The 24,645-nt window shown below is 38.6% G+C and overlaps 1 protein-coding gene across 1 annotated transcript in view; it reads left to right on the top strand.

The window, feature by feature from the left end:
• The window catches only part of LOC148946104 (vitellogenin-like), a 190,815-nt gene that overhangs the window by 104,500 nt on the left and 61,670 nt on the right, over nucleotides 1–24,645 (top strand). The window contains exons 15-16 of the mRNA XM_089097610.1: nucleotides 7,082–7,241; nucleotides 21,323–21,463. Coding sequence (XP_088953736.1) covers nucleotides 7,082–7,241; nucleotides 21,323–21,463 — 301 coding nt within the window. The remainder of the gene's footprint in view (nucleotides 1–7,081; nucleotides 7,242–21,322; nucleotides 21,464–24,645) is intronic.

Here is a 24,645-nt window from a genome sequence, read left to right as displayed (position 1 = left end):
AATTTTGATTGGATGTGTTTGAGGGAATGATTGGTGTGAGGGGGGGGGGGTAGTTGCCCTCCAATCACTTTCGACTATTAAAAAGGGCACTAGCCACTCCAATTTCCAATCAAATGAGCCCTTTTCAAAATTTCTATGACAACTCCTTCGATACGAAGTGCCCGGGTTGAAAAAACACACACACATTGTGCTCACATCGTACTTTACTTAGGCAGCGCTAGCGCGCTGCCTATGATAAGCCTAAGGTGACCGGGTTTTTAAAATGACTTCCATGGCTCTTTTATAATTGCTCGGTAGTTACTCCAACACATTCGAAAAGTTGAGTAATTTTTTCAAGTGTTCTTGCAGAATACGGAGGATTCCACGAAGGGGCAAGGGGGTAAGTTCCCCTATTGAAAAAAAATCAGTAAAAACAGTATTTGAGATCTACACTCCTTTGTAAATGCCCCCCCCATTCTTTCCTCGAATCTGTTTAGAGTCAAATCTTTTTCAAATTTCTACTGCTACTACTAACAGCTCACAGTAGCACGAAACAACTTGAGGTCAACACAGCTACGCACGCTTCTTCTCCACCCAATCTATTCAAAGCTTGACCATTTAAACCCTCCTAATGAGTTCCAGTTTCCTCTTAATTCGTTTTAGGATCTCTTTCCACCTCATTCTGGGTGACCTGCTTTTCATTTAGCCCTAAATGGATGGCAGAAAAGAACGATATTTGGCAACCTGCTATCATTCAGTCGCAACAAAATATCATAGCCATCTCAACTGTTCTGACATTACAGCCCCAAAAAGTGGGATAGTACCAGGTTTTCCCCAAAATTTCCTGTTTGACATACGGTTAGTCAAACGGATGCCCAAAAATATCAGAAGAAAATTCTTCTGGAAAACATATAAAACTGAGGACCAAAGGGCTCTGAAAATTCAGGTACTTCTAAACTACTAACGTAAAAGTGGAAATTTGGTCGACGCATCCTTGCCTCTTCCTAAAACTGCACTGTTCATCTCTTAAAATTTTATCTAAAGCATCTCTAAGTCTAGTCTAGAAAGGTAGTTATGCTGCATCTTGTTTGAAGCAGAATCACGTAGCCTACTAGTTTTTATTCTGCAGGATTGGAGGAGCAAAGTGAGCCCAATCTCTCTAAAATACAACTAAAAATACCTTCTTAGATGAAAATTGGGCATATTTTACCTTGTTAGAAGTGGAACTGAGCGAGGATCTCCGAATCTTGCTGAAGTAAATGGGTTTTGGGACCTACTATACTTCTAACTTATCCTCGTTAGTTTTGTCTTTTGTTTATTATTCTATTTTTGTACATCCTTGTAAACGGAGACAAAAAATGGACCCTTACCCCCCCCCCCTCAAAGCCACCCGTACCCTGCTATCCCAACCTTTTATTAGAACTCGAATGTTCCACCTTGTTTGAGTCAGAGTAATGCAAATTTTTTAATCATTATGAATAGAGAATAAAAGTGAGAGAGTTGTCCCTCCCCCCTCCAACTTGTAAGTGAAAACGTGAGAATATTGCGAATTGTTCAAATTGAAATCGTGCAACGATTATTGATCTGTATAATTGAGGAACAAAGCGTGTGCTAGTCCCGTCAGACCCACCTTTGTTCTCAACGACAGGTTTTTAGCGGAAAAGTATGTATGATGAGCCCTGTTTGTAGTGTAGTCATACAATAATTCTTGATATTCATGATTGAGGGCAAATATGGCCCTAAGACTATACCTCATCACAAAGTTCTTAGCAGAAAGGTAGGAAAACATTTTCCATGTGTGATCAGCCCCTTTTTTCGAAAATAAGGCGAATTTTTTCTTGTAACTCTTGATTTGTTAAACTAAATTTGATGAAATTGATATATTTGAAATCAGCATAAAAATCTGATTCTTTTGATTTTTGTTCCTTAGATTTTCGGTTACTGTTGAGCCGGGTCGCTCCTTACTTACAGTTCGTTACCACGAACTGTTTGATACAACATAAAAAGATACTTACCTTCATTGATTAAATTCATAGAAGGATCAGCTTGGCCAGCCTTAGCCATTCTTATTTGAACTAGCACATAACCTAACATTATTGGAGAATATTTTACGAACACTGACTAGTTGCGACTGCAATAAACCGGCGAACTGGGCAAATAATACATGGGTTATATATGGATGGCCTTACGACTTTAAACTAATTCATTCATTCAAACTGATCTACATATCCGCAAATTAGCTGTTCATAGTCAACCAGAATCGAAATTGAGCACGGCATTTCCTAGTTATCCGAGTTTCCTTTTCGCCGCTCTTGACAAAGATGCCGCTGCTAAAAACAATTGCACCCTTCCATTCCGTAAGACACAAAAACTTAAACCTCCAAAAATAAGTCGAAAGTAAGTAGATTTATTGTTTGGAAGTAGAATAGTCCGAAAATAAGTATTCTACTACCAAAATAAGTAGAAGCGGAAACACTGAGACCTATGTCGAATCTTTACTAAGTTCCCTTAGCTATGGTTGAAAGTATTTCGTAAAAAAAAATGTGGACGCTCCGACTGTGGACGCTCCGTATGGGGACGCTAAAATCGTGGACGCTCCGTGACAGCCTGTGATGAGTGGACGCTCCACATAGTGGGCACTCGGTGCGGTGGGCGCTCCTTCGTGGCTGCAGTGACACGGGACGCTCCGGGGGTGGGCATTCGGGAAGCAACCCTACTGGGCTTGGTTTGTTTTGACGGGTGTTTTGGGGCTGAAAAACCTCTTTCTAGATAATTTATCTACTATGGATTGCCTCCCCATAGTAGCATAATATTTGTAGGCATGAATATATAATGCATCGGAGGTAATAGGCTTGGGACTGTCTGTGCAGGATTTCGACTCTTGTTGATAGAAGAGCATCACCAAGTGCTGAAAACCGTGTTGTGACCAAGATGGGCTCAGGCTTGCACAAAGCCTCCGTTTATACTGAAGCTTCCAGTGACTTCTTGTAGGTACCTCCGAGGGGTGCTTAATTCTTAAAAATTAACTGAAATATTAACTAGTATCATCCAGCGAATTTCACTTGCAACCTATTACATTTCGATCCTTTCAGCTGCAGCTCAACCTAACTGAACAAAAATGTAACCAATTTAGTGATTAAAAAAAAAAAAAATTTTAATTAGTTTATTGAGAAATCGTCTATAATAGTTATAATGTTTAATTATTAATAACCCACAAATGAACATCAGCAACTGAACAGGAACAGTGTTGGTCAAGGGTAAAAATAAAATAGAGTAGAAAGTAAAAAATATATATTTGAAATCACAGTTCCTGAGCGAAGTCAACAATACATCTATCCTCTTCTTCAAACACATCATAGAGTGTACACAGGCTATTTGGAGGTTCAGCAATGCTGTTAATTAGGTATACTAGTAGCATACTCAAAGGTCAATGGTATCTCTTCTCTTGTTATATGATATGCTATAGTATCTTTGATATCAGATTTCAGTTGAATCATAAAGCTTGAATTTGATCAACTTGGTGGGAAACTTGAGAACTAAGCCATGGCTAGGTAGAATAAAGCCAAAACAGGTATTCTTTGTAAGAGGGAAATCTGAAATAATTTTTCAGAGTTATTTAAAAATGATTCATTTCACTTACTGATAGATTGTCTATCATTAATCCTAGGACAAAACTAAGGTAGATAAACATAGAATAAGGATAATTCAGGTTGACAATTCCGTTGATTTTTGAATTTGATCAACTTAATGGAAGAATTTAGAGTCAAGCCATGGCTAGTTAGAATAAAGCCGATACAGATAGTCTTTGTGAGAGGAGCTGGCATAAATTTTTCAGAATTGTATAAAAATGATTCATTTCACTTGTTGATAGATAGTCTATCATCCATCCTAGAGAAGAACTAAGGTAGATAGGCATAGAATAAAGATAGTTGGAATTGTCTATCAGCTCTGTCACCCAATTGAAGAAAATTGGAGCAATACTTTGAAGTTACTGTTAGATCATCGTCTCATCGTCGCTTTCAGAAAGGTCAAATTTCCCAGCAAACATACAAAGCAAGTCACACTTGCGGATTCCCACTCAAGAACACTTTCCAATGCAAATATTTTTACATTTGCAGTAAACGGCGATATGGCTTACAGAAATTAGCTAATTGGGCAGTGCGTTTGTGAGAAGAATAGCCCCAAAAGCGTAACTGAATACCCATCCGAAATTTAAAGAGTATAAAACTATTGGTTCACTTTCCGTAGCCTGGAAAATGATTCCCCAATGATATACAACTCTAAAGATGTGGTATCTAAAGCTGCTTTCAGTGGGCGGAAGGTTTCTCAACGATTTATTCTTATGGAATATGTGCACTCGGCAAGTCGTTTAGAGAGTTATAAGTCAGTAGGATTCTTTCCATCGGCTGCTATTGTTACTTTTCTTGTCACCTGTAACTCTTGTCTTTTATTGTTGCTTTTTGTATCACTTCCTCTACGTAATTCGATATATTTACGAGGTCAATCTTGACTTTTCTAGTCAATTCCTTCATTTCACCAATAAGATTATACTTTAAAGCCACTTTAACGAATGTCGTCTTAACCACAGAACATATAAGGCTCGTCGTGTCAGTACCAGTAAGGCAGTGCAGAAGTCCAATACTGTCAACAAAGTTCTTTCTCGTCACCTCTTGTCTTTCATTGTTGCTTTTCATATCACTTCCTCTAAGTAATTCGATATATTTACGAGGTTAATCTTGACTTTCCTCGTCAATTCTGCCATTTCACTAACTAGAACTTCCATTTCTAAAACTAGAAGCAACATGGACTGCAATACGAATATCTGCTTCTTCTTGTGTGCTTCCAAGCTCAAGACTAAGAAGAGGAAAAGGCTCCATGTAACCTTCTCAGGGCAATATCCCAACACGTTGACGATCAGGGAAACCTTCCGTTAGTAGCTAACAAAATTGCACCAAAACTCATAAATAGAAGACCTTAAGTTATATTTTTTCCAAAGAACTTCTGAGAATTGATTGCCAGGAATCACCAAGTTTGATGCTTTCACTGTGTGTCGTACTGACCTTCAAACTTTGCTCATTCCTTCTTTTATTGCAACCATTAATGTCTTTTAAGCACACTGGTGATTCAGTTGGGTCCTTGATTCCACAAACCATATCATACCGTTCAGAAATCACATGCGGTTGTGCATAGATTTTCTGGTAGCTTACTCAAAATCCTACTCATCAATCTTCTTATTTAAAGTTGGGTCAGTATGGAGCCAGGAGTAAAGCAGGGTTTTATCCTATCCCTAGTTATATTTATTGTTTGATGGACTCTGCTCTAAGAAACTCGACGAAAGCTATGGGAGATACTGTTTTGAATGGGAAGGTAAGCTTCTCCCGGATTTAGACCATAGAAATGATTTTAGTGTCCCAGATAAATATCTTTGTGAGATGAAGATGTTTTGAGAGGTTTCGGTAATTCAGAGTTTATCCTATCCCTAGTCAGATTTATTGTTTGATTGACTTTGCTCTAAGGAACTCGACAAAAGCTATGGGAGATCACTGTTTCCAATGGGAACGTAAGCTTTCCCGGACTTAGACTATACAAATGGTTTTAATGTCCCGGATAAAAATCTTAGGGAAATGAAGATATTTTCAGAGGTTTTGGGAGTTCAGAGTTCTGAACTATGTTTCAAAATCAACATTTAAGAATACTAAGCCGTTTAGGTTAGATGAAATACCTTATTTTTTTTTATTTAATTCGGGAGAAAGAAGTATGATTACTTCTACATCTCATTGAAAGCAACAATTATCAGGTTCAGAACCCTCTACTTCAGTCTTAGGCTATTTCTTTTCTTAATTAGGAAATTTGTGGGAAGTATGGCTTCTGCTTCTCAGATATTGATGGAAATATTTAAAGAAGGTTTCTTCAACATTAAAAGGACGCCTGGCTCAATGAATTGTATCGCACCAGATCATGCGCTATAACCATCGATAAATCTGGAAGCAAAGCAAAAAGCAGATTAAGAGGTGTAACTCTAAGCAAAGCAGCAGTTGCCAAGTAGACACTGACGTTGCCATGTTGCTCGAGAGTATCCTCTTCCTTTCAGTCAATGGCAATACTGTATGGGGTGACCGAGTCTGACCCCACTATTTTGCAAAGCCATCATAGGTCAAGCAGCCTCGTAGACAAGTCAGTTCGTGTTTTTGAAGATCACATACATCCTTTTAAGTATGATGAACCGGCGTTGGTGAATGATATCACTTTTGAAACTGTTGATACAGTAATATCGGACGGACTGTCTCAGCAGAGAAAATAGGATTGGGTGCAGTAAAGAATTATCTAAGAGGCAATTCTAGCGCTTTCTTGAAGATCAAGGTAAACAGCATGAGAAGCTGTTTGAATCTTACCCAAAAGGTGAAACGTACTATTGCCCAACAGTTAAAATAGAAGCAGTTAAAATAGTTCAGCTGAATTTTCGTAAATATACAGGGTCAACAACCGACATACTAAAAAAATACTTCAGCCTGAACTCCTGCAGTAATCCCCGGCATTATTTGATAGAAACCCAATCCAACGGATTCAGATTAAGAACAAGAAGTTTGATCTATATAGAAGGGTTGCCTTGTCTAGATTCTAGGGACTGCTCTTTGCCAGTTTTTGTTGTCGATTCGAAGCTTTCACTTATTCTGGACTTTATGCCATTCTTAAGAACTATGAATCTGTCAAGGAATGAAAAATTATCTCTAATTACTTTAATGTAAATATCTGATGTATCATGCAAGAGTAGGATTTTAACTACGGCTTTTCTAACAGCTGAATTATATAGTTGTTCAGAATAAATAAGACTGAGGACAAAAGAGGTCTGGTGGTTCAGGTCCTTCTCATTTATTAATCTTCCAAGACTGACAATTTGGTCGCAATATCCTCTTCCCTTCCCAATACCTAACTGTTCACACTCTTAAAAATTTATATATGTCATCTCTTAGTCTAATAATCATCATGTTAAGTAGTTTTCTTCTTAGTGATATCAAGCCAATAAATCTTACAATCAAAAAATACCTTATTGTATTACCACGTTACAACTCTAGAGTAATTTTTTTTCTATTTTATATTTCAGACTTACTCTCGACAATATTGGACAGCTCCGAATGGATCTTCCATTCGTGAAGAGCTATGTTGCCTCTGGAGTCGAAAGTCATCTGCAAATAGCCCTCCCGAAGAAATGGAAACTAGATCTGGATTTGGAAAATAAAGCTAATATTGGCATTAGCTTTTCTGTAAGTCGGTCAAACACTGGCTAATCTCTAAATCAAATACATAAAATTCTTATGACCGCTCACCCAGATTTATCTTTTTAGTTCCATCACAAGGGGATTAAAGAATTTGAATATTTTTAGGGGTAGACGGGGGGGGGGGGGTTGTAAAAATCTGCGTTTTGTCTGGTGTTCCATAAATTTTACAGAACACCTGACACAGCTTCTTCCATAAATAGCGGCGCCTCTGTAAAAACTTCTTAACTTCATTACTTGAGCTTGCCTTCAACTCTAGATGATCTATAAGTCTGTAATGGGAAGGAAGTTCTTTACTTCTTAAAGGAGAAGGACATCTTAAAGTTTTCTTTCGTCTTAATTTCTACAATTTGGTTAAAAAAAAATCAGTTCGGCTTTATACTAAAACAAAATGAGGTATTTATTACTTTCCCAACAGCTATTAAATTCGTAGTCTATTTAAGTATAAGGGGTCTCTTGTAGTGTTATTAATAACAGGGAACCGACATTCTCTTGGTGAAAAGAAAGACGTTTTAGACGTTAGAAAAGACGTTTTTTAAGAACTCTAATGTTTTCCTAAAATATTAAGCGCAGACATTCATTTTCAACAAAATTTTGTTTTAACTATTCCAAGTACTTGTGACGTCATTCATACAAAAAAATATTAGAAAAACTTGACTATAAAAAAAAATACTCCGAGGAAAATTTCAACTTACTAAAACCCCGAACCTACGACCTTCGGAATAGGAGTCTACTGCACTAAGCAGAGTTTTAGGTATATAGTACAGGCAAATGGAGGTTTGACCCGAAACAAATTGCAACAGAAATGATTCTTACACCATCTTGTAGAGAAAAAAAAACTGAACAACATATCCATTTTTGCATATTCTGAGTCGACGCAAAATAACGGTTTTTTGGCTTTTAATGCGATTTTTTTTACGTTTTCCGGAAAAAAATATAATTTTAGTATCCGACCGTTTTTCTTGAAATGAAGTATGATTCTGATGCAGAATGACAAGCTGAGACAGAAAATGAAGTCCGATTGGGTGTCTGGTGCAAAACAAAAAAGTTTCACTATCATCAATATGCGTTGCGGTAATTTTTGTAAAGACAATCAATCGGCACTTGTTATTCAACAAATGATCGGTTGTTCGTAAAAATACCTGAACTAGGCACTAGTATAAGACACTTCGAAGGCTACATAATGCAATAAAAATAAAAATCGTCACATTCATCACTCAGTGTTTTAAAGATTTCAAAGTTTATTCCCAAGATTTGACTGAGAAATCAATTAGACGAAGACCTCAAGTAATGCCAGAAAGTCGAGTAGAAAACTAGTTCCGGTCAGTGACAGTCATAACCTTTATTTAAATTCGCCATCTACCCCGAGAAAAAATTTTATTCGAAATTCCGCCATCTAACAGTCGAGTAATACTTTCCGGTGAATCTGCTAGTGTTCTGATGAATGATTAGCGCAGGTAAGAAGTCGGTTTTTATAATGGTGGTTCGGAACTGAATACTTTAAAAGTTTAAAGGATAAATTATTGTACTTTACTGCTTTGCGTCAAATTCTTTGATGTTTCATGTCAGTTGAAGTTTTTTGTTTTTTTTTTTGTTTTACAGCGACATCTATTGAGAAGACAATCGTCCCCTGAAATACACCTTGTACCAACAGGTGACCTCATCATCACGACAGGTTAACTTTAAAAGTAGTTGCAATAGAAGTAGTAGTAGTAAATGTTGCACTAACAGTAGCGTTAGCAGTAGTGTGCGCATATTGCCTTTTGATGAGACGATATTTCCCCTTTAAGCATTCTCTGAAAGTTCCAACTTAATACCCCAATTAATTCTTGAGCTAGGCTAGTTTGACGCTGTGCATGCACACAGCGTCTTTGGATTTAGTTCAACTTTCCCTCAGTATTGTAAATGGAGAAGTATGATAGTAGTAGCTCAAGTAGTATTGGTAGCATGCAAATATTGTCTTTTGATCATATCCCTTATCATTCCCTGAATTTTCCCAATTAATATACTTACTTATTCCTGTGTTTCACCCTTTCGACAATCTGTGTAAACATAACGTGTTTTCATTTAGTTCAACACTTTCCTCAACATTCTCTGTAAGGCTCATTTGAATATCCCTCGTCTTCTTGGAAAGTAAAGTTCAAACAAACATAGCCCTCTCAATAACGTATCCATGTGCAACAATGAAGTAATTGCCTTGCCTATAGCCGTTGTCTTGAAGACTTTGGGGACTTTGACATCCCTAGAGAAATTATTTCTTGACCTTTCAACAATGCTGAACAAAAGAAATATATTAAAATTTCGATCAGATATGTTTTGCTTAATAACTCTTTTTTTTTTTTATAGCGAGATTTATAATCAGTTGGAGAACTGCATAAACTGCAAAAGAAATGTCTAAGACGACTCACATTACACGATTATTACACAGAAAGGAGCTGCCGGAATTAACCAATCTAGTCAGATGCGAAGGGATACCGTTGTGGTCACTGCCGGACAGAAGGTCCATGAGTTATGCAGAAAAAATTATACACACAGGCGTAACATTGACAATGACACTCAAAGGCGAAAGGATGAGTGGCTAGCTAAAATTTCCACTGCCAAGTGCGAGTTGCGGTCGAGTACTTCACAGTTCAGGTTTAACGAGTGTTGCTTGTTTTGTGGCTGCCCTGTTGACCTCTCAGCTTCACACCGGAAAGGCTCAGATGTTTTCTGCGTTCGGACCATAGACTTTGACAAAACAATTAAAGAAACATGCGAACTGAGAAATGATGACTGGGCAGTCAGTGTTTACCGAAGGATATGCACCGTCCCAGACCTTCATGCCGCTGATGCCGTGTACCATCAGCTTTGCAGCAATAACTTTCGGACAAGCCGAGGGATTCCATTCAAATACGAGAACATGAACTGTGAGCCTGAGAAAAAGAGAAGAAGGTCAGGCAGACCAGAGGACGAGGTGAAAACGGATGCTTTCATAAAAGCGATGCAGTTTCTTGAAAGAAACTGCAAGCTACCACTGTGAAAGAAGCTGAAAGAAGCTACCACTGTGACTTGTCAAGCAAGAAACTATTCTTCGCACCTGAGCCAAAGTCGAATAAAGCTCCCCGAATATGGGAAATACACACCCTGAAAGAGAAGCTGGGACAAGATACTTGTCATCTGATCCTTTTTGCTCACGCCCTGTTAGGCTGTGACTCTACTTCGCGAATCCACGGTGTGGGAAAAGGTCTTGCACTGAAGAGGCTTATAGAAGAAAATGATTTCCGAACATCAGCTGCAGTGTTCATGCAGAAGTCCGCTTCGAAGGAGGAAATCAAGACCGCTGGTGAAGATGCCCTGCTAATCATATACGGTTCGTCGAAAGGGGGGAACTTGAACAAACTCCGCAGAGAAGTTTTTGAAAAGAAAGTGACAACGGCAAACTCTTTTGTTCACCCAGAACATCTGCCACCAACTTCTGATGCAGCCAAGTTTCATAGCTATAGAGTTTTTTTATCAAGTTCAGGTATGGACCGGGGAGCCTGATCCGGAACTGAAAGCCGAGGAATGGGGATGGAAGAATAAATATGACTTCTTGTACCCATTAACAACTGACCTCCCAACAGCCCCGCGTATGCTCCTAAAGATCGTGAAGTGCTCCTGTCGTGTACAGTGTAGTTCAGCGAGGTGTAGCTGCTTTAAAAACGGCTTAGTTTGTACTTCAGCATGCAGAACCTGCACGGGAACAATGTGTTCCAACGCCCCAAAAATCGACAGCAACAATGATGAAGAGAACCTAGAACCCTAGTCGTTAATCCATTCCAAATGAAAAAGTTGTGAAACTAGTCGGAATCTGATTCTCTATTTTGTATTTTTTATAAGATTGAGTCTATTTAATAGACTGTGAAGATGAGAAACTATGGGTTGACCCTAAACATTGCAATACAAGTGTTTTAAGTTGAATTTACGTTACTGACACCCGAAAACGAGTTCAGTTTCTAATTCCTATTCCCTAATTATTTTCTAAAAAAAATGTGGATCATTCTTTAATTATTACGATTTTTTTCTGGTTCAGTGAACAACCTATTTGATTCTATTTTCGATCTCAGCTCGTGATTCTACGTCAGAACCACACTTTCATTCAAGAAAATCGGGCTACAACGAAAATTGTATTTTTTAGGCGAAAAAAGTCGAAAAAATACAGTTACTTTTTGTATGGTGCTTCTTACGCTAAATCCGACTTCGTTTTCGGTCTCGCCATGTTATTTTGGGTTAGAATCATACTTCCGTTCAAGAAAAACCGATGTCCACGAAAATTGCGATATTTATTCGAATAACGAAAAAAATAGCATTAAAAGCCAAAAAACGGTTATTTTGCGTCGACTCAGAATATGCGAAAATTTATATGTTGTTCAGGTTTTTTTTCTCTACAAGATGGTGTAAAAATCATTTCTGTTGCAATTTGTTTCGGGTCGACCTCTTTTTGGAGCTCATTTTCCTGTACTAATATACCAATAAAAGACACAGCATGATAAGAAACGCATACGAATGTGAAGTCATTCACGGGAAAAATTTTCGTTTCCAAAATTGAGACTCTGAACAAATTTCCCCGAAGTCTTACCCTATTTATATCCTTTTCGACAATGGAAAATAAACTTTGCCTAAGTTGCAATTGTCCTTAAAAAACTGTCTTCAAAATAGTCTAATGTGCGAATTCTCTTATATACAAATTCACCGCATATGAATTTATGCAAAATTAGCAAGGCCAGAATGTTTAAGGGGATGTGGTTCCTAAAAGACTCGCCCTATCTCGTCCATTATAAAGGTTTTTAGTTGGTGTGGTCAATCTATTGAGAAATATGTTGGTGGCTTTGGTTAAACTTATAGAACTTAGATAATAGATTTAAATAAAAGAGTGAAAACTAAAATTCGATACCAAATTTTCCAGGTATCTTAGAAAAGCCATTTAATTTCTTTCAATTTGGGCCTGATATAGAGATATTCAGTTTTGATGAGACTTACATCATCGGGAAGTGTGAATTTAGTTTTTTCTATTAATCGGAACAGAATTTTCTAATTTAAGTTCAGGAAAAGTCAGTCCCTAAAAATATTTTAGCCTACCTGCTCAAAAAATATTGAAAATCAGTTCAAAGAAATTATGATTTGGTTGATCTGGCCGTCTTGGGAATTCCTATGCTGTCACCCATCTTGATTGACGGATTAGGCGATAAAAGGAATTTAAATTTCAATGTCTGTATCAATACTTGTAAATTGGTTTGTAGCTTCCCGCTTTTTCTGTTTTCTGCTTGAGAATTCAAATATTGGATTCTAAGTAAAATATTGGACATGGTTTGATTATTTAGTTAAACATTCAATCAATCGATCATCTCCCTTATCGTTTTCTGACAGTTCTAAATTAATTTACTAAGACATTCCTGAGTTACATCCTTTTGACAACGCGCATGCACATAACGTATGTTGACTTAGTTCATCACTCCCCTCAACATTCTCTGAAAGTTTTACCCGAATACTCTACCTCTTTTTGGAAAGTAAAGGTCAAACATGCGTACCTTTCTCAATAACATTTACTATACGTAAACAATAAATGAATTGCCAAACTTCCAGCCCTTGCCCTGAGGGCTGTGCTGTGGGACGTTCCCAAAGGTATAATTACTGGACCTGTAATAAATATAGGTCTTTTAGCCACGTAGAAGACCTAGTAATGCAGAACTTCCATCCACAAGAACAATAAACCCGTCCCTGTCTACCCAAATTTCTTCAGTAAAGTTATTATAAAGAACTTCAACAAAACTGCTGTTCAAAAAAAATTTTGACTGAATAATCAAATTTTTTCCAAAATTTTACTTACAATTCAATATTTGAATTCTCAAGCAGAGAAATGAAAAAGTAAGAAGCTATCAACCAATTTACAAGTATTGGTACATACACTATAACTAAAAAAAAACTTCGAGTTTCCCTTCTAAGGAGCATGTGGAATTATCAAGAGGGAATATGGGTGGGAATTATCAAGGAGGGGATGGATACGCCGGCTACTCTATGTTATTACTATATATGCGTATAGATACACATTTCTCGGTTGTCTTTGGCATTCAAATTTTCCTATTTAGGTTAGACTTATATCGGACTTACTTCAAAATTACCTGAATTTCCTTTTATTTTAGTCGTTTATTCACTTCTAGTTTTCGGCTAGATGTTTTCCGATCCTTATATTCTTCAAACCTAGTATATTCAAAGGCAACACTATAGCGTTGCCTACAGTAATGGCCATAGGGCTCCAATATTTTTTTATTTGTTTTTTTGCAAGAGGCAAATTCATATAGAAGGGGTGTTCGTATAAACTTAGGAGGCGGCGCATTCAATTGGAAATTCAAATTTCAAAAGTCAAAAGTGATCGGAGGGCAACTAGCCCCCCCTCCCCCACACCCTTTTCCCCAAATGCATCCGATGAAAATTTTGAGACAGCCAGATTGGTAAAAATTGTTCAAAGATCAGATAACAAAGACCCCGGTTTCGACACTACCTTCGAGGGCCCGGAGGTAGGTGTTGTAGGTTATACCCTGGGGGCATACGTACATGGTTCTTATGGAAGGGATGCTCGTATAAACTTCAGAGAGGGCTCATTTGATTGGAAATTTAAGTTCTAGTTCACTCTTAAGAGTCAAAAGAGATCAGAAGGCAACTAGCCCCCATCCCCTTTTTTCGCCAAACCCATCCGATAAAATTTTGAGACAGCCATTTTGTTAAAAACAGTTCGAAAATTAGATAGCAAAAAATTCCGGGGTTAACACAAACCCTCAGACCCCAGAGGCAAGATCTGATCAAAACATTGAGATTGCCAGTTTGTTTGAGATAGCCTAGCCTAACGATCAGATAAAAAAAATTTCGGGGTCAACTTAACCCCCGCCCAGAGCCCAAGAAAACGGTTATAACTTATGCCCTGGGGCAAGAGTGGATCCAGGATTTTTGTTCGGGGGGGGGGGGGGTTACCCGATTTTTTCTCGTGGACTTTGTCTAACATTCCGTGGTTTTGTCTTTACAGGTATTTTTAGACTAATTTTCAACTCGGTCAAAAATTTCGGGGGGGGGGGGGTTCAAACCGGGTAACCTTCCCTCCTGGATACGGCCTTGCCCTGGAGGCATATGAAACTTTTATGGAAGAAGTGGTTGTATAAACCTTGGAGGAAGGGACTCAAATGATTAGACATTGTAAGTTATAATTCCTTTTTTAAGAGTCAAAAGTGATCCAATAGCAACTAGCCCCCCCCCCACCCTTTTTTTACCTAATGCGTCCAATTGAATTTGTTGTATAGCCATTTTGTTCAAAATCTACCAAATTGCATATAACAAAACTCCCGAGATAACACAGTCCCCAAGAACCTAGGTGCAAGAGTCTTAAATTATGTCCCGGAGATATATAAGTTTTTTATAGAAGGGATGGTCGTATAATCTTAGGAGTGGGCTTATTTGGCTGTAAATCGGAATTTATATAACCCATTTTAAGATTTAAGAGTGATTGGAGCTCAACTAGCCTTCCCCCAAGACTCTTTATTTCCCAAATTTATCCGATCAAAATTTTGAGATAGCCATTTGGTTCAAAATAATTTAAAGATCAAATAAAAAAGCTCAGGGGTTGACACAACCCTTCATAGCCCGGGGAAAGGGTTGTAAGCTATGCCCCAGGGACAGATAAGGTATTATGCAAGGAGAGGTCGTATAAACATCAGAGGTGGCTCATTTTATTGGAATTTTAAAGTTATAGTGATTTTTTTTAGAATATCAAAAGAGATCGGCGGGCATATACCCTCTCTCCTCACCCTCTTTTCGCCAAATGTATCCGATATAAATTTTGAGATTACTTTTTTGTTTAAAATAGTCCAACGATGAGATGACAAAAGCTTTGGTGTCGGCACAACCCCTAAATTCCAGTGGAAAGTGCTTTAAGTTATGCCCCGGGGGTATATAAGGTTTATATGTAAGGGGTGGTCGTATAAACTTCAGAGGTAGCTCTTTTGATTAGAAACTGAAATTTCCACTTACATTTTTAAGAGTCAAAAGTTATCGGAGAGCATCTACCCCCCCCCCCCCACATACACCCGCTTTCCTTAAATGCATCCTGATCAATTTGCGATTGGTATTTTCTTTGAAATATTCCAATGATCAGATAACAAAAACTTTGAGATCAAACTACTTCCCCACCACAGAAATCGGGGGAACTAAAGTTTCTAACTTGTGTCCTGGGGGCATATCAGACTTTATGGAAGAGATGGTCGTATAAACTTCGGAGGAGACTCAAATAATTATAAATTCATAGTTATAATTCCCTTTTTAAGAATCAAGAGCAACCCGATGTCACTCTCCCCCCCCCCACCAACTCTTTTTCCCCAAATGCGTCTGATCAAACTTTTATATAGAATTTTGTTCAAAATAGCCCAAAATCATATAACAAAAACTCCAGGGATAACTCAGCCCCCCCAGAACCTGGGGGCAATTGTTGTTAGTTATTCCCCCAGGGTATATAAGGGTTTTATGGAAGGGATGGTAGTAAAAACTTCAGAGGGGCTCATTCGATTGTAAATTGCAATTTCTAGTGCCGTATTTGGCACTAGGGAATTGGAATTTCAGTTTTAGGTACCACACCTTCTTAACAATAGTAATGCCGTGATTGTCATTCACCCTTGTAAATTCCAGAACCAACCACCCGGTACCAAATCCTAATATTAAGGCAAATTAATTTAATTACAAAACTTTATTGCCTGCAACACTAAGAGGAAGAAAAAAATCACCTATAGACAAAATATTATTTTCGACCATCAGCTTGTGTTGTACAACTTGACAAGTGAGGGTATAAAATATTTCCTAGCCTTCTCATGAGTAGGAAGAAACCCCAGGACAAAGAACGGGACATTTCTTCATGTGACCACAGTGGTTTTAAGGGCAGTCGGAAATTTGAGTGGGGGGGGGGAATAGCAGAAACCCAAGGATCAGAAAAGGCCTAAGGCCCGATCTTCCAGTATAAATCATCCCTCCTCCCTGACAGGGTGGTTTGATTGAGATTTTTGGGAAAAAGTGGTAGAATAACTTACCTTGGTCATATATTATCCTCAGAGCCTTTAGAATTTTTTCTATTTTCCCCGTTTCTGCTTTGGTGAGTGTGTAGTGACAGGCTTTACAAGCATACTGTAAATGAGGTGAAATGAATGATGTGATTGGCTTTGGGGGCATTTTTTTTTTTTGGGGGGGAGTCATTTTCTTGAAAGGTGTATAGAGGGAAAGCGACCGGAAAGCTGCAAGAATGATTTTCTCAATGTGTCTGTACCAGCTCAAGTCAGAACTTATAGTCACTCCTTAAAAGTGGATTTGTGAAGCTTCAAATTTGTTTTTGAATTCGCTGTAGAGATAAGGGTTCAGGTTTGAGAGGTTTATTCTCATATTATGTGATTTACACTCCCCCTCGAAGTCCTCACTAACTTCCTTCTTCTGGATGGGTGTTAAATGGTCATGCTTCCACCGGACACCGGACAGAGGTTATTATAAAGGAATGATGCAGACCATGTCTGCTGACCACTTACCTCTGGATACGGGGTTTCCCCTAACTAAACGCTCCGATCAGGGTGACCTCAACCTCATGAGGTGGGTGGAGTCCACCCCAGGATTCTCAGTATACAGGTAAATCCTGACTCTAATCAGAATCCAGGCCTAGGGTTGGTTCGGCTTGCAGCCCTCCACCCGTAACCCATTGCAACGAATAGCTTAGCAACTGCCTCCGATGACCAACCTTCTTTTGTCCAATCACGAACCATGCTTGCCCCTGGACAGAGAAATGACCAGTGTTTGAATCTTATTGACAAAGGTGGCCTCCGAATTACCACCTAGAATGTATTGACATTAAATTTTCTCGGAGCTAAGACGCTTCTGGCGATGGAATTGAAGCGATTCCGCATCTCTATTGCTGGAATAACAGAAACCCACCTAGTCGGGAATGGAAATGATCCCATAGGTGAGGGATAACACCTTCTCTGGTCTGGCCAGACAATCACCAGAAGAAATGGAGTCAGACTAGTTCTTGATGACAAATCCAAGAAGTGTCTACTGTCATTCACTCCCGTCTCAGATAGAATCGCTAATGCTCGACTCAATCACGAGCAAGGAAAAATGACGGTCCTTGTTTGTTATGCCCCAACAAACGAAGCTGACATCGAAACAAAGGACACTTTCTACTCTGCTTTGACGAATGAATTATCTAAGATATCCCTGCACGATATTGTCATGCTCCAGGGTGGCCTTAATGCAACTGTGAGCGACAACCACGACTTATGGCGACAAGTCATTGGACCAGTTACTCCTGATTCCCTAAATGACAATGATCTAAGGCCTCTACAACTCTACAGCATGCACAAACTAGTGATTACGAATACCATGTTTGCAAGTAAGGACATTCACAAATATACATGGTACAGCAATGACGGCCATACAAAAAAAATTAACGACTGCATCATCGTGTCACAGAGATGGAGGTCTTCGATCAGTAACTGCAGGACGTATAGGACAGCTGAGATTGGCAACACTGACCATCGCCTCGTCGTCGCTAACATGCGACTAAGGCTCAAAGCCCATCGCTCAAAACCAAGACCAGCCAAGATCGATGTCTCTCGCCTCTGCGATCAGAAGATACGGTCGAAATATGCCATTGATGTCTTGAATTGCTTCGACGCACTCCTGCCATTTCAAGTTGTGAAAACGCATAGCTCTCGTTCAAAAGGAATGTCCTGGAATCAGCGACAGCAAATGTTGGTCGGAAAAAGCTTGTTAATAAAGCTTGGATTCAGTCGGATACGCTTGACGTCATAGGGCAGAGACGCAAGGCGAGTTTACTCGTTGACATGCCAACCTATAGAAGCCTTAATGGGGTCCGCAACAAACTGATACAGCAAGACAAGAAACTGTTTGTGGAAAGGAAGGCACATGAGCTAGAGGGTCCAGCCAAGAAGGTGACGTTGGCAGTCTCTACAAGCATCTCCGTGATCTAACAGGAGACATAGCCCCCTCGGTTGCATGTGTTGTATCTGTAGATGATCAGCCGCTCAGTGACGAAGCTGCCCAGGTCAGTCGATGGAAAGACCACTTCTCGAGCCTCCTCAACGCCGAAGCCGTAACGCAGACTGACCAGGAACTCATCAGCCTAGCCACTGGCACCCAGGAACTGCTGACAAGTGACACAGAAACTCCTTTCACGTCATCAGAAATCTACACAGCAGTAAAACGTTTGAAGAACAACAAAGCGGCAGGTGTATGTGGAATATCTGCTGAGCTCCTGAAGTATGCCGGACCGGCAATGCTACTTTGGCTTCATATACTGTTTTCTGTGGTTTGGCGCACAGAATGGATCCCGAAGGACTAGCGAGCATGTATAACCTTGCTCTTATGGAAGAGAAAGGGGAGCAAAATCTTCTGCTCGAACTACTGAGGCATAACGCTACTTTCAGTGCCTGGAAAGCTCTTTGCGCTGACCATGCTGGATAGATGCACTATTATCCTCGAAAGAAAGACGAGAATCCAGCAGGCGGGATTTATGCCCGGGAGATCCACTATCGACCAAATCTTTACCATGCGCCAGTTAATTGAGAAGACGAAGGAATTCAGGAGGAAAGCATATGTAGCCTTTGTGGACTTCAAGGCTGCGTTTGACTCGGTGGATCGCAACTCACTCTGGCTGATACTTCGATCAACTGGCCTACCAGACAAATACTGCAAGCTGTTTTAAAAGCTTTACGAAGAGACCGTGGGTTGCGTCCAAGTCAACGGCAAACGGAGCACGACATTCGGCTTCAAAACCGGTGTACGACAAGGGTGTGCCGCCGCCCCGGAACGGTTCATTTATGTAATACTCGTGTCCATGTCATGACCAAAACAACAAATCGCCTGCCCTTTGGTCTGCAGTTTGATAATCGCGTTTTGACGGACGCTGAAGTCGCATGTGGTTTTGTTCTTGTTTCTGTATCGGTCGACCAGTTGACTGACGCTCTGGAAGTCCTACAGGAAGAGGCAGCAAAAGTGGGGCTGAAATTAACTGACTTAAGACGAAGATAATGGCAATTGAGCCCCCAAGCCCAAACATAACTGTTTGCGGAGCTCCTGTTGAAGTTGTAAAGAACTTCACTTATCTTGGCTCCGTGCTGTCTAATGAAGGCTCTATAGAGGAAGAGGTGTGCAGCCGAGTTTCAAAAGCCTCGTTTATCGTCGGAAGGCTCAACAATCTCTGGAGAATGCCGCATATATCTAGGCGCACGAAGATGCGAATTTATAATGCATCCGTAGGCTCGGTTCTCCTCTATACAGCGGAAACCTGGCCTCTCAAATCAACAATCCTCAGCATGATAGACGTCTGCCAGACAAAACAGCTCCGTTGGATTGAGGGACTTTGGTGGGACAGTTTTGTAAGCAACGCAAGGTTGCTCGCACTCACCTCCAAAGTACCATTCTCCGTCCAAATAGCGTACCGTACTCTCAGATGGTTCGGACACCTCCTGCGTATGCTAACAACAGCCTCAGCCCGAACAGTCTACGATTTTGACGCTAAAGCTAATGGCTGGTCTCGCCCAAGGGGCAGACCTCAGACAAGGTGGAAGGATAACCTCAACAAATTCATTGAGATAGCTAACATCGCTGTCGAAGAGGCCCCATTAATAGCAGTAGATCGGTCAGCCTGGAGGAGAAGAGTTGCGACGCTCTCTACGCCACCCCCAACGTGGCAGGAGCCTTAAGTCAAGTAAGACTAGTGGTGCTGAAATCTTGTCGATAAATACTTTTATTTGATCTACTGGCATGTCAACAAGAAAAATGCTTGCTCTTATTAAATTTTAACATTTTCTTAGTTATATCTGCGGGTCTTATGGCGGGAATATCTTTTGTCTAGGGGTAGGGCAACCAGTTCAGCTGCCCAAGGCAACACAGGCTGGGGGCACAGCTGGGGGATCTCCCAATTTTATAAAATTTTTCACTTTGGTTTGGCCTTTTTTGTTTGTATTTGAGTCGGGAGGGGGCACTGTAATTACTGTTTCTTCGGGCATTATCAACCCTAGGAACGGCTCTGGGAATAGATGAAAGCCTTTCTAGGGGGAGAGGAGGAAGTGACTCTACAACAAATATAAGCTTGAAAATGGAGAAAATGGTATAAAATGGTACGACAAAACTGCCCCATACTTTGATTATGCAAACGACTTGAATGTTATATATGGAAATATTAGGGAAATAAATTTTTTTTTGGAGGTTTAAAGAGTTCAAAATCTAGGAATAGATTAAAAAATTAACGTTAAGAAGACTAAGTCGCTTAGAATAGGAGAAAAGAGGATGAAGAGGTTATATTACTTAACGATAAAATTATTCAATTGGATAGCTTCACTCACCCGGGTAGTATTAATAGTAAAGATGGTTGATTCATCAGAGAATTAAAAAGTAGAGTAGCCAAGGAGCAGATTGTTTGTTTTCTAGTTGGAAAAAGTTTGGAAGACTAGGAAGATAAGTCTGTATACTAAGATTAAAATTTTGGAAGGCAGGGTCATGGCAATGGTCAAGTATGGCTCTGAAACGTGTAATTTTCTAAGGGTTGAGGGAGATTTGTCAAATGTTTTCAATAAGAATTGTCTGAGGGTGTTTTAGGTACTCGCTTGAATGATAGTATATAAATCAATGAGATGCACTAAAAGTATGCTTTGATCTCACGTTCTAGAGCTATAATGAAAAACAGGTAAAATTGCTAGGGTCCTTTTTGCGTGTCTAAGATTGAGCTTTTTAGCCATATTTTTGGGGTCAAACAAAAAGCAGGTCTTTCCTGAACGGAGTGGGAAGTCATAAAAAGTATTAAAAAAGACTGGAAATAAATAGGAGGGATTAAAAAGGGAAGCTGTGATAGATTGCGATAGAGGAGCGTGCGCAGCTGCTTTGGGCTAAGATGGCTAGGTGCTGCAGTGAGATTTTAGCAGCATTAGGGTATGAAAATACTTTAAACATAGAAGGAATGCACCCTCATTGTGCTTACTCTATTATTTAAACTTCTTGCTCTATTTTCTTTTTAGTTTTCTCCATCTGAAGTCAAAGGGAATGTTTTCGAAAACAAAGTCACGCCATTCTCTATTATTGGATCATTCTCTGACCACAAGCCTCTTTATGAAAAATCTGGATTTGAAAAAGTGCACGTTTCGGAGGCGAAGAAGAAGGTGATCTTTTATTTCTTGCCCGTTTACTTGAAGAACCCTCCAAAATTTGAAAAACGGTATCTATAGTGGTATCTATAGGGACTTTATGCTAAAGTCCCTACAAAACAGGGATCTGCTTACGCATTGGTGATTGCACAGATTTATTCAGGCGAAAAATGGCTACTATGTCACTTGCTAGGTGCAAGTTCTTATCAAGCAAACTGAAAAATTGTCGCGTTCTGTTAGAATTTAGCTTTGCAGCATTCAACTACCAGTTCTATTATATAGGTCATAGAGCTTATATAGAAATAATATAGATTATATACAAATGGCAAGGTACAAATGAATAGTCTAGTTAGTGTACCTAAAAACTTGTTGATATTTTACATTCAGGGGGTATTTCTAGGAAATGCTATTGGGGACGAGAAAAGTTAAAAGTTGCTCAACCTTTTTGACTTTCCTAGGCAAACTTTCTTGGCTCCTTTTTAGTAGGAAAGCTTGTACTCCAGTTGTTGATTCAATTTTTCTTAATGGACTTAAAACAAATGATGGAATGTCATTAATTTTTATTTATATAAGGAAAAATCTAAAACCTAACTGGCCAGTCATGACAAAAACAAAGAGGTAAAAAAAAATCTCAAGATGAAGAAAAGAAATGGGACTACGGCCAGTAGAAGTAAAACCCAAACTAAAACGTCGCGGATATATCGCCATCATAAAACAAGACGTCTTCAAGGCTCAGAAACAAATATAAAGTCTAAATAAAATAAATAAAATCTGAAACCAAGAAAAAAAAAGCACTATCTATATATATGGACTACAATTATTGTTACTGTGATTGAGCACCATGAAAACTAAATAGAGTTGCTATATATATATATATATATATATATATATATATATATATATATATATATATATATATATATATATATATATATATATATATATATATATATATATATATATATATATATATATATATATATATATATATATATATATATATATATATATATATATATATATATATATATATATATATATATATATATATATATATATATATATATATATATATATATATATATATATATATACATATATATATATATATATATATAGTCCTAGTGCTCTAGGACTCTCATACATGTTGAATTTTACTGCATAATTTCCATGAAAATTGCACTTTAATTCCTTTTTTCAAAATTGAACAAATATTTCATATGCTAATGGTAGTGTTGAGCAACTTTAAAATTAATGTATTTTGCTGAATTATAATTAGCATAGATAATAGATCTTGTTGTTCCATATATTGAAATCAATGCTTCGTTTTTAGAGTTACGATTTCTTTTGACAACGGCCCCTATTTATTTGCAGTTTCTTAATATAAGCTGTGTGGTCTGAGTCTGTCTTAGATGTGAAAGAGGCTACTACTCTTTCCTTCAACCCTGTTTTTTATATTCATAATTAATGTTCTTATAAGACGGCTTTGGGAACGAAAATGATCTCCGAAATGCCATCTATCAGGGCCAACATTTCAACACTTTTCAAGGCTAATTCTTAAAAAAGTCTTTCTCATAGGGATACTGTCAATGGACGCCAGTAGGGGGCCAGGGTGGGCAAGGCCCCATGGAAACATGAAAACATTAAACAATGTATGTAAAAAAAAATTAAAGTATTCCAGTTATCTCAGTGAAAAAAATATCCTGATGGTATATGCTGACCCCTCCCCCAAATTTTCCTTGCGGCACCGGAAATGAAGGGGGGCTGCAGATTCCAGTTTACCACTATCCCCTCCCAATATCTATTTCGTCTGAAAGCTGACTGATAGTTCGAACATTTGGGCATAAACACACAAGTTTTAGGTTTCAAGCAAACTCCCTCCACCTACACAAAGATCAACGAGCCCTCCTCCATAATGGCTGATGCACAATTATACCCAACTAACTAATTTTATCAAGACTCAAATGATTCTACTTAACTATAGCAAACTTTAACATGAGTTTATATATTAACCATATATTTTGTATGTTCGACGTGCATCGTTACGAGTGAATGCATCACCGAACGGCATTGCTGCCTCTCAAACTAAAAAGGTCAATGTATAGTTTTTGATAATTTTCGATTCCACGATATCTCAGAGTTTTCACTCGATGGCTTTTTAGTACGCTTTTGGCGGAAACTTTCGTTTTGCACCAAAGAATGGAAGAAACTGACTCATAGCAGTGACACATTCTTTTTGCTTTTGTAAAATGGCACATGAACTTTCAATTTCCTTTCTAATGAGCGTTTCCCCAAAATTCTATGACCGTTGACTCAAACGATCCTCCCTTAGGAAAAGCTTTCTTTTCGGAAAAAACACAGAATTCCACGTTTTTGTCAATGGGGGCTTGGAACCTGTACGATAGGGTTCTGTGATATGCCGAATTTTATTCTATCCTTTTCATGAAGAACACTTGCCCTGCAGCCAAATTTTATCAGGTTCGTAACTTTTGTTGGGTTACCTTAAACTTAACAAATTGCATAAATTTGGAACTAACACAAAAAAGTAAATTATTTGAATGCGTACATTCTTATCAAAACTCCTTCTTTTGCAAAAAAGTAACTTTAAGTTGGTGTTAATCTCGCCCTGGAGGGGGTATGGGTACAGTCCAAAGGGTGATTCAAACTCGGGTAGCGTTTCATTAGGTTTGGCCTGACTGATTATCTAAAGCGTACCTCCTTGGATAGTTGAGAAGATTAAATAACGTGGTAGAGAGGTTCAGTACAATGTTATTCTTTTATTAGACTTCACAACGATACAAGGTCTGGCTATACACAAGCAACTAGTTGTCTCACAGAATAGATAAATACAATAATACTACTACAAATTACAAGACATTAAGACACTTACGATTTTACAAGGTATTCCCAAAATAATCGGACCAGAGGTCTGCCCAATATAAGAAATAAATCAGTAAAAAGTCACTCGATCCCACAAAATATAGCGTTTATACCTTAGGTGAACCACATCAATCCGGCCTACTGACGTACCTAGCAAGGAAGCGGTTATTTCTAAATTTCCTTCCCAAGCCTACACATACAAGGATGTGTGCTTTTATCTTAATAAAAAGTGGTATTTCATAACTTTGCATTTTGTATTTTGCGTCTTAATATTTTTACTAAAATCTAAATCTGATTTAATTAGTCAGCTTTACTAC

The sequence above is a fragment of the Artemia sp. Qi Xiang Cuo genome, chromosome 12, assembly GCF_049724085.1.
Source record: "Artemia sp. Qi Xiang Cuo chromosome 12, ASM4972408v1, whole genome shotgun sequence".
NCBI classification, from domain to species: Eukaryota; Metazoa; Arthropoda; class Branchiopoda; order Anostraca; family Artemiidae; genus Artemia; species Artemia sp. Qi Xiang Cuo.
This window is presented reverse-complemented; position numbering and strand designations above follow the sequence as displayed.